The 14270-nt window shown below is 36.3% G+C and overlaps 1 protein-coding gene across 3 annotated transcripts in view; it reads left to right on the plus strand.

The window, feature by feature from the left end:
* Nucleotides 1–14270, plus strand: part of ARHGAP21 (Rho GTPase activating protein 21) — a 49641-nt gene that overhangs the window by 10697 nt on the left and 24674 nt on the right. For 2 of the 3 annotated variants that reach the window (XM_031553860.1, XM_031553861.1), the window contains exons 3-5: nucleotides 1960–2014; nucleotides 9785–9814; nucleotides 11312–13262. In XM_031553860.1, the coding sequence (XP_031409720.1) occupies nucleotides 1960–2014; nucleotides 9785–9814; nucleotides 11312–13262 (2036 nt within the window). The remainder of the gene's footprint in view (nucleotides 1–1959; nucleotides 2015–9784; nucleotides 9815–11311; nucleotides 13263–14270) is intronic. The other variant, XM_031553862.1, reaches the window with a different exon arrangement.

Raw genomic sequence — 14270 nt, forward strand, 5'->3', positions numbered from 1 at the left:
TTCTTCTTTTGGAAGTTTAAGACCAGAGAAAGTGTTAAACTTTTAATCCTTTTTTAATACATATTTTTTTTGAGCAACATAATATATTTATATAAAACAATTGTTCTGTGTTGAATTGTAAGTAGGAGAATTTCATTTATGTAAGTAAATTTGAAGATGAGCAATGCTGTATATCATACTGTTAATTTCCAAAGTTTATCTTGCAAATAAGCATTGATTAATAAGTTGTCTGTTAGGATTTAAGAATAAATGTAAGCATGTGCTATCCATGTTTAGGAATGGAACTTGAACACTTCTTAGATACCGTAGCTTTGGACATTTCTTTCTATTACTTATTACTATGTATAATTACTGCTATTATTTCAATTTTATAGCTAGAAAATAATTTAACATCCATACTTTATGCAATAGTTTCTGTTGATGGCACCACTGGCAAAGAATCAATTAAAATAGTTTTGTTTTTTATGTCTCCAGTCAGAATGGAAAACGCTTTTGTAAATGCACATGGAAGATATGGGTCAATATTTTTATCTGTCTTAAAATTCAGTATTCTGATGAACTCCAAAAACATTTTTGAAGATTTGTTTTTCTTAGCTGTGCATTGATCTAAAAGGAAAAAGTATTAACCTCTCACTGATGATCTTTGGTTTCAAACCTAAATTAATTTGTGCTTTTTAGAGAACACTTCTTACAAGATGAATAATGGATTAAGAGTATTGTGAAATCTAATACTTTACTCTGCTTTTTTGGAATGCAGCCTTGTGTCTGTGGCCAGTAACAACTGGAAGAGGAACCGCAGATGAAAACATTTTTCACCTGTGAAAGCATACTAAATCACATATTAGATTTTTGAGATAACAACTTTCAGTTCTGCAGGAATAAGAAATAGAGATCTTCTCCAGTGCTATCAAGGGCTTTCTTGTATGTTCTGAAGTTAGTGGCTAGTCTCTGTGCTGCTTCTGTCTTTTCTCAGCAATGAATTGCACTGCTCAGTACAGATAAGCTCAGTCCTAGTCTGATCTGTCCAGTTAGATTATTTTCTTTTGGTACTTGTACTTTTTTTTTTTTTAATATCCTTTCTTTTTTCTGAGATTTCTGAATGTCAGATTATTAGATATCACATATAATCTCTTTGTTTTCTGTTCTGTGTTAGTCTAGTTAAAACAAACTGTACCGATTGGTCCATCTCATAACCCTTCTCTGGACCTGTTCTAGTTCACATTTAAAAGTGTTACATTAACTCAGATGACATAAAAATGAATTCAGCTGTTCTTTATCCAGTGTTATGAATATATTCTTCTTTCTTGCTCATGAAAAGACTTTGCTCTGATATGTGCTAGGTGTAGATTTTACTGCTTTGCAGTATTTGACTCTGGATAACCATTAATTTGATATTCAGTGCCCTGATTTTGCCTGTATTTAAATTATGTATATTGAATGGTACAGGTGCCAGGATCTTTATTTATCACTTCATATGAAGTGCTGCTGTTGGTTTCAGCAGTTCATACTGGCAATCTCAGCACTTACAAAACCATATGTTCTTCACCTGTTTCTCAGATGTCATTTGACTAAGTATGTTTAGGTTGATTCTGCTAGGGGGTGGTATGAACAGAACAGTACAAGTCAGTGCTTGTCTTACTATTGCCTGACATTTCATGTAATTTCATTATGATATTTCCCCCGCAAAACGTAAATTTTACTTGTGCTGAAAGATGTTACCTTGTCTTGTCTGAGAAGCTCCAGTCAACTAATACATATTAGGACTATAAGTAATGAAACAAAACTCATGAAGTATATTGGCTTAATGTACTGGTTTTAGAGAGAATGCAGAGGTACTCCTCAGGTAGATTACTGTTCTACTGTTATTTGCTGGAACTCTGATAGAAGTTAATGGATCATCATCATAATATGAATTGAAAATATTTTCCAAAAGTTGACATGATATTTTTTTTGTTTCAGTGACAGCATGTTGGAACTTAGCGTTATGCCAAAAGATGAGGACATCCTCCAATTGGTATGTTTTTGAGGCTTACATTCAGATGCATGCTGACTAAAGGAAAATGAAGTTTTGCTGTTGATTTTGAACTCTCTGAACTATGATACTAGCAAGTAATTAAAATGTTAACGTTTAGTTGTTTTGACACTCATTAGATGTTCTCCTACTTCTTTGCCACCTCTGAAATTTCAGAGGAATCCAAATATATGAGAAAATGCCTGCTTCATATGATATTTCTAGTAATCTTGTTTAAAAGAGAAGATAATCTTAAAATAATGTTTATATTTTTATTTAATTGTCTTCAGTTCCTTATGTTAGAATTTATGAATTGGGTCAGTTTCTGTAACTAGCATTTCTAATTGTAAAGAAACTAAGAATCATTACTAAATTTGAATTAATAAATTAGCATATGGAGCTTAAAATTAGTTTTTATTAATAACTCACTAATTCTTAGTAGATTTATGTAAAAAAATAAAAAAGCAGTGTGATGAATGCCCTTAAGTGATTACCAGTTTTAAAAATTGTAACTGGTGTGAATATTTTGTTATACTAGTGAACCTATGTTTCAAATTTTAAGTGATGTCCTGCTATAGGTGAGGTGATTCAGCTCCTATGTAGTGTCTCTAAGTTCAAAAGAGCTGGAAATGAAATACTATATGTAAGTATGTATTCTGAATAATTGGAGGAACCCCCAACATATTGGTGTTCAGTTTATTTTATGATTGGAAATAGAGGAAGGGAGACAACAGAGAGCAAGGTAGATTTTGTGGTTAGCAGTCTGAAAACTGTTTTCTAGTCTACACAGTAGTAGTAAGACTTGATTTTAAATAACTGCTAAGAAGGAGCTGTGGATTTTATTAGCTGTATTTTCCAGCATTAAAGGATGAATAGGCCAACAGGCTAAGTCTGTTAGCATGGTCATAATATTTTGAGAATATTTTACAAAGAAAGAGTCATTATTACAGGAAATACTGGTGCCGTGGAATGAGTTTGGGTAGTTGGGGAGTGGGGAGAGCTTTCACGAACTGTGACTGTGTAGGAATATGAAAATAGTAGGAGACAGTGTCAAAGGCTTTGTTCAAGTCTAGGTATACTGCATCGACAGCCTTCCTCTCAGCCACCAAGTGAGTCACTTGGTCATAGAAAGACATACAGCTTGCATGAGTTCCTTCTGATTGCTGTTGGTCTGCTCTTATGATGGGTTGATAGATGATTGAAGGACATGAAGGAATTTCTCCTCTTGTTTGCTGTGATGTATTTTTTGGATACAAACAGGCCTGTCTTGTGGACGATTGGTTCCACGTATCATCTGCTAGAGGAAAGCGATGAAGAGATAGATGTTTTTTGTATTCTGCAAGACTGATCATTGAGTGTACTCAGACATATCAGAAGCAAAAGGTTTTGGATAGCTGCAGTTTGTCATGCAGAAGAGGTGTCACTCTTTGATAGCAGAGTTGCGACACCTGAAAATGTAAATAATAGAAATGAATGGCATTATACAATAGAAGTCATTCATTTGTCCTGTGTTTTTTCTCCTTTGTAGAACGTCACAGGGAGAAATATATTAACTTTTAAAATAACAATTAGCATCCTTTTGAGATAGGGTCTACTGCTGTAACTTCACTCAAACAGAAAATGCAAGTGATTCCTCTGGTGGTGACTGATCATCTTCTGCCCTTGGATGTTAGGATCTATCTGTTCTAATGATAAGATTGGTAAATAACTTGGTTCAGAGCTGAACACCCACCTTTAAAATGCAGTATCTTTGGAGTAACAGCCCAGGATGTTGCTCCTTTTACTTTTTATTTTCAGAAAAGAAATTGTGTTTTGTGGTTGTTTGTTTGTTTGTCTTCTATTCTTATCCTTTTCATTAATGTTATCTTAGCTTTTTCTGGAGTTTGTGTGTCTGAATGAAATACAAACCTCATGGCAAATTCTTATTCCTGGATGAATTACGACTTACCTAAGTGAAAACAATCTCTGTGGTAGTTTTTCTGTCGGTATATGTTCAAAATGAATGATAAACTGCAAAGTACAATTCCCTTATTAATACAGGCATCAAAACACACTTGTGACAGAAATTTAATGGTAACATTAAGTTATTATCATAGTATTTTAATGTTTACTTGTTTGAGTTTTTTTGACATGTGTCAAATTTCACTAAATATCTTCATATGGCATTATGTAAACTGTTGACATAAATGCAGGTTTTCTGCACTAATAGGTATTGTAGTAGCTAAAGAAAGGTTTATCTGCACGATGAGGAGAAAATAGTTTCATTATATTCAAGAATGATGCTGGCTGTGTATGTTTGAATTATTTCCGAGTCTACTGTGTGTGGTAATGACTGGTTAGGAACCTGAGCACAGTTACTTGCTCCTATAAACATTAATATAAAGATAAACCTCAAGTTTAGCCTTTAGAAATGTTGTCTATGAACTCTGTTGAATTTCCTGAGAGCAGTGCTTCAAATCCATTCGTTAGTAGAAGCAGTGGAATGTTCCGTCCATGTTTTGTTGCCTGCTGTGACATGCATGCACTCCTTACTTAGAGGGGAATTCATGTGAAATTGTGTCATTAGTGAAGTCACTGTCAAAGTCATGTTTGCTCATTTGTTGACCTGATCTTGGAAATGACATTTTGGGGATGTGGGGAAGAAATGTTTAAAAGCATCTCTGTCCATGGCAAAAGCTTAGTCTTGATGAGAACTTACTTCTTCATGCTTCTTCCCAAAATTGAGATTAGTTTACTTAAGGTTATCTTTTTTATAACTTTGAACTATTTCATATATATTTTGATTATATAAACTGCTATTAAAGTTTAAAATTTGCAATCTGAATTAGACTATTTATATTTTAAGCAAATGACGCAGAAGAGTAGGTGAAAGGACAGATGACAAAGTTTTAGTGCAGATGGACTTTGATATTCTTGAGAATTAGAGCAACAGATGCCTCATGACATTAAGTGAGGAAAATATAAACTTTGCTTGACATGCATAATAGCCTCATGCATTAGTGCAAATTGGGAAGTAACTGGCTGAGTAAGAGAAAATGAGCCAGAGATTATAGTAGACAGCAGGGGCAGTGAATCAGCAGTGTGCAGTTGTGAGGTAAGGCAAATAACAGGCTGGGCTGCATTAGGGGCACCACATCCAGCAGATAGCAGATGAAGAAAGTTGTTACCTTCCACCACCTGAAATGCTGAAGATGCTATTCCTGAAACTGTGACTAGTTCAGGGAGGGTGAGAAAGAACTGGAAAAGTCCAGGAAAGAGCTACTGAGATGTTAAGGTCTTGCAACCTGCAGCTGGTGAGGAGAGAGGTTCAGGAGCTGGGATTTAGCCTTGTAAAGAGGTGGCTAAAGGGTGATCTAATAGCAATCCACAGTTACTAGGTACTAGGATAGTTACCAAGATCATGGAGATACAGTTTTCTCAGTAGTATCATAGGAGATTCAAATTAGACATCAGAAAGGGTAAAATAGTAGCACAATTTTTTTTTTTTCTTTTACTGAAAGGGTACTATAGGACTGGAATCGTTGCAGATGGTAGCTCCATCTGTGAAAGTTTCTGAGACACAGCTAGACAAAGCAGTGGCTGAATTGGAGAGTGTTGGTAGTAGCTTAGTGTTGAGGGGTAGATTAAACAAACAAATGTATTTATATATTAAAAATTTTCCTCATGGCTTCACTTTTGGCTGGGAAAGTTTCAGAATTTCAGCACAGATGTCTGATTTTCCAGCTAAGTCAGTCAGATACGTTTTTGCGAACTGAGGGAAGAGGACTGTCTTCCAGAACTGTGCCTATAGTGTTTCAGGCCACTTTGGAATTAAAAAAAAACCTGAAGGAAAGAGAAGTAAGAGCATTAGAGTTTTAGCTCCAGTTTTCAAGGTTCACATTTGGTCATCCTGTTTGTTTTTGTGAATTTTAAATTCTGTTTGTTTATACGAATTTTTAAGGTAAGGCAAGTGTACATGGCTAACTCAGGTGAACTGGCAAACCAAGGATTGGCTGGAAATACAGGAATGCACGTATTAGATGGAAATACAAAAATAGCAGGTATGATAAAAAGGGAAGGAAAACAGAATTGTGGGGGTATTGTTGGAGACAGATCTGCCTTATCAAGCAGGAATTAGGAGGCAAAAATAGAAAATGATGGTCAAAGGCCATAGCAAGTGGTGGTTTGCACAGTTTTGTAGGTTCCAGAACAAACTTCCTAATTTCTTCTGAAAGAATAAAATTAATTAGGACTAAAGCTCAATTATGTAATGCTAATTTTTTCTTTAAAAGCATGGCTTTTTGGACTGTTCCATTTTATGTAATAAAGGTACAGAATTGTGCTTTTTGTATGCATGCAAAACAGTCAGTTGAGATACTGCAAAATTAATATGTAAGTTGTCATTCTGTTCTATACTATGAAAATTTGAAACTGTTATTAATGTGTCTTTTTAACAGTCAAGATTGAAAGCAAAGTGGAGAGACATTTTTTTTATCAAGCAAGAGCAGAATGTGGACATTTGGAAAATAATACAGTTTGTCACTTAGCTTGCCAAAGAGATGGCAGAAGAAGGGCTCAGATAGATATGCTGGAAGCCTTTACTTATAAAGAAAAAAATATACATAAAGGACAACAGTGCCTGAATTCAGAGCTTAAGAATAGACTGTGATACCTGCTTGTTGCCAAAAGGCCCACAGTAATGTCAGTCTGTGGTTATCAAATGTATTTTGAACAGCAATCTTTCATCTCTCTCCATTTACGGTTTTATCTGAAGAAAACTTGTTTGTAACCATTTTGAGACCAAAAAGAGGAAGAGAAGGTTATAGTATCATTGTGTTTCAAGTTAGATCTGTCTACATAAATTTGTATAGCATTTTTAACCTTTTTTTGACAGAAATTAGGAATTTTGTATGTGTTAGTACGGAGATTTAATGTGGTTCACCACATTTTGGTGAACCATGTAGTTCATTTTCTTAATTGTATTTAATCAATTGTTGCTGTTTCATAGCCTTCAGGTTAGCAAATTTAATACTTGAAAAACACAACAAGAGGTGATCAAATGATGACACTCTTCAGTCATTCAGAAGCTCTCCATATGATGCAAAGGTCCAATGTAAATGCACTCCATAGAGAGATTTGAAATTGTTGAGCCCGCTTTTGGGTGAGCCTTAGTGCTGACTCCTGTCAGCAGGACTTTGTGCTGAGGGTCTGTGGGGTTTGGGAGCCCGGCTTTTGAGATGTATTCGTGTTGGAATTTACGTGTTTGCTGATTACTCATTGTGTAAATAAAGAAGAACGTAGCATACAAGTCACTGAATTTTAAAGTCAGGCACATTTTAAGATACCATCTTCAAAACTTCCATCTTGAACAAGATCTGTCATATGAATTAAGCTTGGAAAGTTATTTTTAGTGTGACTTAATAATGTTTATCAATGTGCACGTAGACTCAATTGCGAAATAATGAATACCAGCAAATCCATGTGAATTTCAGGGGATTAATAAAATGTTGTGTAGAATGTCTTACTTGCTTAAAACAATTTATTTTTCCTATCATAACATGACAGTGTCATCTCATCAGTTAAAATCCAAATGTTGTTACACAAACTCACAGTAAGAAATTCACGCTTACTCTTTGGAGTTTGCAGGTTTGGTGCAAAGGCAGATTGTGAGGTGAGAGAGAGATTGCTCTCAGTAACTGGAAACACGCTGAATTCTTAATGAGCAGTCAGTAGTTTTATTCCAGAAAAGAACTTTATCCATCCAAGATGCTAATTCAGTGGAATTGTTCTATGGTGAGCTTTCCATGATGTCATGTGTTGTTTTTTTTGTGTTTTGGTGGTGGTGGGTTTTTTTTGTTTGTTTTTTTTTTTTAAATAAGATGGGAAAAAAATTTAAAAAATGTGAAGACTGATTTTTGCATCATGGTGGAACTTCCAATGAACTGCTGAGTTCTCAGCTCCCATAGGAATTCAAGGAGCACGGCATGTGTCTGTATCGAGAAGTTCTCATCTGGATTTTATATTTCGTTTTAAGCTGGAAGACTGCTTTGATTTTACTTTCGATTTGTTTTTAAAAGACTATTTAGACTTAAATTTGATTTACATTCTAAGGGCTTATCAGTGAATTTTCTGTTGAAATCACAGACTAAGTTCATATTTTCACATACCACTAGAAAAACTAAGATGAGACAGTAATATTCAAACTGTGCTTTACATATTGTAGCAAAATACACTAAGTAACTAAGCAATGTATGACTACAAACAAGTATATTGGTGTGCTTCACATTTTTACTGACTTAAACAGTAAAAATTTAACTATTGCCTTTCCGTTGAAGCAGCTAATATATTTTGTAGTCAAAAGGTTGATAATGCATCATTCAGTGTGGCATTATTTGAACAGAAATCAGTTCTGATGTGTGTATTTCTTTGGAAGTTGCGCGGTCTCTGCAGGACTGTAATCAGGATTATGAAACAGAGCTTAAATATTCCTTTTACAGAAATCTCACAGCTCTTAATGTAATTTATCTTTCTTGGAAGAAGGTTTATGTTGTAATGATTTCTTGGGAAATGAATGGAATGAAATTAAAGGAAGTATACTTCTCCTTTCATCAGAATATTTTATTCATAATAATAGAGTATTTCAAATATACCTGCAGTCATGAAAACCTGCTCTTTATAGGGAGGAGGCAGGGCAGTGAAAATCTGGCTGGCCTTGTTTTGGTCCCTGTACGAATGTTTGTTTCTGAAGAAGTTTTAATAACTGTGGTCGATTTTTGTCAGGACCTAGGAATTGATTTTGATACTCATTTGTAGTATGCAGTTACGATCAGATCACAGCAGCTCTGGAATTCAGCCTTTCTGCTGTCAAAGTCAATGAAGCATTGTCTGTCGTGGGCGTGTTTTATGGAAGCATAAAGTCAGTGTACTTTATCTTGACATAATATGTCTATCCCACGTTTTAAACTTTTATCAGCTCTGTAACATGGTAATTCTTTTCTGATTTGGGTGGGGGGTTGTTTTTGCTTATCTTGCATGCCAGTGACCTCCTTACCATCTGTTTTCTTTTTCTTTGGCATCTTTTCCATTTTTTTTTTTTACTGCCTATCATGATCTTAAATAACCATTTTATTGAAAGATTTAGAAATATTTATCTTTGTATGTTCCTTCCCTTCATTAAATGTGTCATGTGCAGAAGTAATCTGGCTTGATTTAGTTTTTTGGGTTGTTTTTTTTTTACTATGAATGGAGGAAAAATAAATCACATGAGCGGAGTGTTTCTGCAGCATCATTCCTCCAATTTCAGATGTATGGCATGAAAGCAGCTGCAGTCAGCTGACAGCTTGTGGTCGTGTTGAGATGTATGTGAGGAAGGGGCGTGCTGTTTTAAATGCATAATAAAGCTGTTGTTTCGTCACCAGGAAGCAGGGATGGGAGAAACCCGGGGGAAATGAGAGACAGTAATGTTGCTGTAGTGGAAGGGAAGTCTTGATTATTAGAACCAGAGCTCTCTGCAGGCAGCCGTGGGGAAGCACCAAGGCAAAATGGCACAAATATATTTTTTCTGTAAGGGTAGGAGATAAATGCAAGCAGCAGATAAAATCCTCAGATGGACACGCTCAGAAGGAGGGTGAAGTTATTTTTTATGCTCTACTGCCCTTTACCTCTGTTGGTACCTTCCAGTGAAATCGGTGTAGTTGTATTTTTAGCTTGCTGTATCCAACATCAATATGAAAACATAATTCTGTCTTTACATCTGTAAGCAGTCTTTTACTATGTTCTTCCGTTCTCTGCCAGCTGCAGTTTACAAAGGATGTCACAGCACTGGTAAGAAGCATACAGTAGCCATTTCTGATTTTCTGTAAGGCATGTTTTTCTCAAGTGATTTGTGAGAAGCAAGAATAGGAAATGACAAGTTTGTTGGAAATGACATAGGTAGAGCTGAATTCTCTTGATAATGCTAATATCTTAATTTGTGCCTGTTAACTTGGTTGATTTTCTTTCAGTGTGCCTTAATATTTCACTAATGCTTAGCCTAACATTTATTGCAACAATGTTTTAAATGCCTCACCCACTTCTGTACTTTGCTCCGTATTAATTTTATGGCTGTCCTTAGACTTCTGTAATCCGTAGTACTAAAACAGGACACATTGATATTCTGGATTTGAGCTTGTTATGATTTGGAGAGCAAATGCTGTGATATGATACCACACCTAAATGTGTGAAAGCCTTGAGAAATCATTTTAATCTTCAATTGCATTGGCAGGCTCTGCTGTTGGCTCTTTATTTCATTATGTTTAAACTGAATGGAATCATGCTGAAGTTGTTAAGTAATGGACTGTCATTTAGAAATGCTGTATGCTTCTCATTAACTTTTTTTTTGTATGTGCTGTTAATTTCAAAATGGTAAATGTTGCTTTTCAAAAATGAGGCTACCGAAACATGTTACATTCAGTATAACCATTTTTTCTCAGGAGTCAGGCTCTAAAGCATAAAGATGAAAATAAAAGCACTAAGGAAATAAATTTGAAATCTAGTTTGTTGTAATATTGTGTAGCAATAGTGGATATGTGTGGATTTTCATAGTGTTTGTATTTCAAAGTTTAAAATGATGCATATTATTCATATTTTTGCAGTAAAATTTGTGTACCATGTACTGGCTGTCTTCCATAAAATGTAAGATTACTTATAGGGTATTGGCTCACAACAAAGATTGTTACTGCTTCAATTTATTCATTTTATGTTTAGGTAAAGTAGCTTTTATGTAGAAGACATCTTAGATGAGTGTGTGTGTATATGTGTGTGTGTACTTTCTCATATAGTAAGTGAATGGAGCTCTTCTATACATGATATGACTAGAGAATTTTCTAGTGCTAGCTGAATTTATTGTGCAGCATTTTAACCTGTCAATTGCTGTAAAATTCTGGTCCCCAGCAATACAAAGCTTAAATGGGAAGGGTATTAGTAGAATTGTGATTGAAAGCAAAAATAAAGGTTGAGAAAAATGCTGTGTTTTCTGCTCATGGATTTTTGGCAAACCTGACTCAGTGCTTTACCTGTGCTATCTCCTAGCATTGTTCATCAGTTCAGCTACTGAATTGTTGGGGGAGGGGGATGTATTTAATTATTTTGTTCATTCTGTTTTGTGTTTAGTAAGTGGATGGAATGCTATTCTTAATTTTTTAAACTAATATTTTGGCTAAAATTACACATACTGTGAATTTCAAACTTGTGTTCCATCTCTTGAAGTTTGTGCGAATGTTGTATTAGTGGACTTCTCTGTCTCCCTTACTACTTAATACTCACAGAATCTTCTGTTCGCAGGCTTATTCCCAAGATGCCTACCTGAAAGGCAATGAAGCTTACAGTGGTAATGCCCACAACATACCTGAACCACCACCAATATGTTATCCACGCCTGACACCTACTACTTCTGTTGTGGCACAGGCTGGTGACAAGCTATCTTCTTCTGATTTCTCACTGGGGAAACAGCAAGTCAGCAGACCAGTACGGGCATTGACACAGCCAGAGAGGGCTTACAGAATGGAAATACAAGTGCCTCCGTCACCAACAGACATTGCAAAATCAAATACAGCTGTGTGTGTTTGCAATGAAACTGTAAGGACTGTTATTGTGCCTTCTGAGAAGGCTGTAGATTTGCCATCTTGCAGAAATAATCATGCTGGTCCGTCACACAGGACAGAAGAAATAAGATATGGCTTAAAAGATCAAACCACTCTAAAAGCACGAACCACATCACCATCTTCTTCAGTGTCCACTGCCATTGTACTTCCACAGACGCCATTAACAAGGCCAGGTGATCCAAATGGAACAGTGATTAAAGCTTCAAATTATGTAGTATGTCCGGAAGGAATCCCAAGCACTAGGCCTTCTGTTCAAGCCACAGACTCTCCCTCTATCTCTACAAATCATTACAGTTCTCCATCCTCACACCAGCACATAGACTGGAAGAACTATAAAACTTACAAAGAATATGTTGATAACAGGCGCATGCACATGTATGGCTCCCGAACGATACAGGAAAGATTAGATAGTTTAAGAGCAGCTTCTCAGAATACAACTGATTATAATCAAGTAGTGCCAAACCGCACTGCTTCACAGGTACGACGCAGGAGCACCTCTCATGACAGGGTTCCACAGTCTGCACAGATCCGGCAGCGAAGTGTATCCCAGGAACGACTTGAAGATCCTGTGTTGATGAAAGAGTGGCCACGAAGTGCTTCGCAAGATACACTAACTTCACCTTCACTTAGTGCAAGGAATCACAGGGCTCGGTCATGGGATTATCTCAGCAAACAGGGTGAAATGCTAGAAAATTTTCATTCGGAGAATCTGATAGCAGACACAAATGGAGATAGAAGAAAGACTTACAAGTGGACAGGATTTTCTGAACAAGATGATCGGCGAGGTATTTATGACAGACCTAGGCAACATGCGTTTCATATGTCCCTTCGAGGTCAAAATTTTCCTTTGGGTCCAAGTGGTTATATTTCAGACGGTAGGAGAGTAGGTAGTAGAGCTTCTCTGCCTGGTTCTCATTTTCAGAAAGTTTCACCAGATATAAGAATGTTGCAGCCTTCTCGAGAGTTGCAAACTCCTGGGGGAATTTCAAAACCTACAGCTGTTTCACAAGAAAGGACATCTCTCATAACAGCCAGAAGTTCTAAAAGTAGCTCTTTGAAGAATTCCTCCTATGCAGCAAAACCATCGTTTCCCCTTAACCAGAGCTTGGATGTTGTTGCCAGCAAAGACCAAAGAACTGTAAATCATTTGCATCAGAGTGGCCTGTTAAACCAACAGTCAAGGACCCGAGGAGAAGCTGCCCCAGATCACAGAACAGAAATGGGCAAAACAATGCAACCCTCCTCTTTGTCTCCAACTTCTGCCAAACTTGTTCAACAAACAAGTGAGAGTTCAACTACCTCTGATAATACAGGTGTTTCCATCAGAAAAAGGAGTCATGATTTTGAAAAAGAAAATGCCCATGAGCCTGAAATTCTGCAAACAGATGTTCAAGGAAATGACAAAGATGCAGTTGTCATGCGGGACAAATCACCTTCTGGCCACCAAACTCCACAGCCTTTGAGGCATCAGTCCTACATTCTTGCAGTCAATGACCAAGAGGCAGCCTCAGACACCACCTGCTGGTTACCTAATGATGCTCGGAGGGAAGTCCACATAAAACGGATAGAAGAAAGGAAAGCATCAGGTTCCACCCCGCCTGGTGATTCCTTGGCTTCTATTCCATTTATTGGTGAGTTGAACTGTTAAAGTATACTTTGTGCTTTTCTCTGTTAAAGAAGTTGGAGAGCACCATGCCAGGTAGCTGACTTCTTGAGAAGTCAGTCCTTGAGAATCCTGGGGTTGAGGGCTCTTTCCTCATTTCAAATAATAATAATGTGGTAAAAGCTGAAAGCAGTTTTTAGTAGAGGAAAAAATACTCTTGTTTAGAATCTTGGATCAGTTTCAAAAACTCTACTGTGATTTAATTTTTCTAGAATGTTCCTCAACCCCCTGGAGAAGTCTCTGTTATGTAACTGGTGATCACTCCACTTACTGCTCTGATGTTATTTGTGTGGACACCTAGCAGTTGCAGTGCCTTTTGGAACATATTTACCTTTACACTATAAAACATGTAATCCAATAAAGGGAGAATAGGGATGTAACGGCAATTTGTGAGGAAAAAAAAAATGATTTTAGACAGCTGAAAAGGTAAGGAGAAAGCTTTCTGAAACAGGTGAGGCTTTGTAGAAATGAAGGCTGTTTCAGGTGAAAGAATATCAGAAAAATGAGGTGAATTTGCAAGTAAATAACCTAATAAGGTTGTGAATTAAAAGATATATGAAAGCAGAAGAAGCAAAAATTTGCCTGTGGGCTGTGGTATAAGAAGTGTTGGAATTCTGTAGATCTTGAATCATATAGTCTGAGCACTTTTCCTTTTTTCTTCCAAATTATCTTTAGCCTATGGAAGGATTGTAAGTAGTAGCAAAAAAAACAATCAGGGAAAAGGTTTAGGGTGTGGAATCATCTGCAGAAGAGAGTCTCAGTGACAAAGTGAGTTTCTGTTCTACTTCAGTGTCTATGTCTTCTGGCTTTTTTGATCGTGACTGGTTTCATCCTTTGGAGTCCAGGTCTGTGCAGACCATTTTCCACACAAGTTGATTTATATGTGTGTTTTCTTGAGTTTAGTATAACAAGTATTTTAAAAATACTGAATTTTGATTGTCAAAGTTATGTATGTGAAAACCTAATCCATAAAACC

Source organism: Meleagris gallopavo, chromosome 6 (genome assembly GCF_000146605.3).
Source record: "Meleagris gallopavo isolate NT-WF06-2002-E0010 breed Aviagen turkey brand Nicholas breeding stock chromosome 6, Turkey_5.1, whole genome shotgun sequence".
NCBI classification, from domain to species: domain Eukaryota; kingdom Metazoa; phylum Chordata; class Aves; order Galliformes; family Phasianidae; genus Meleagris; species Meleagris gallopavo.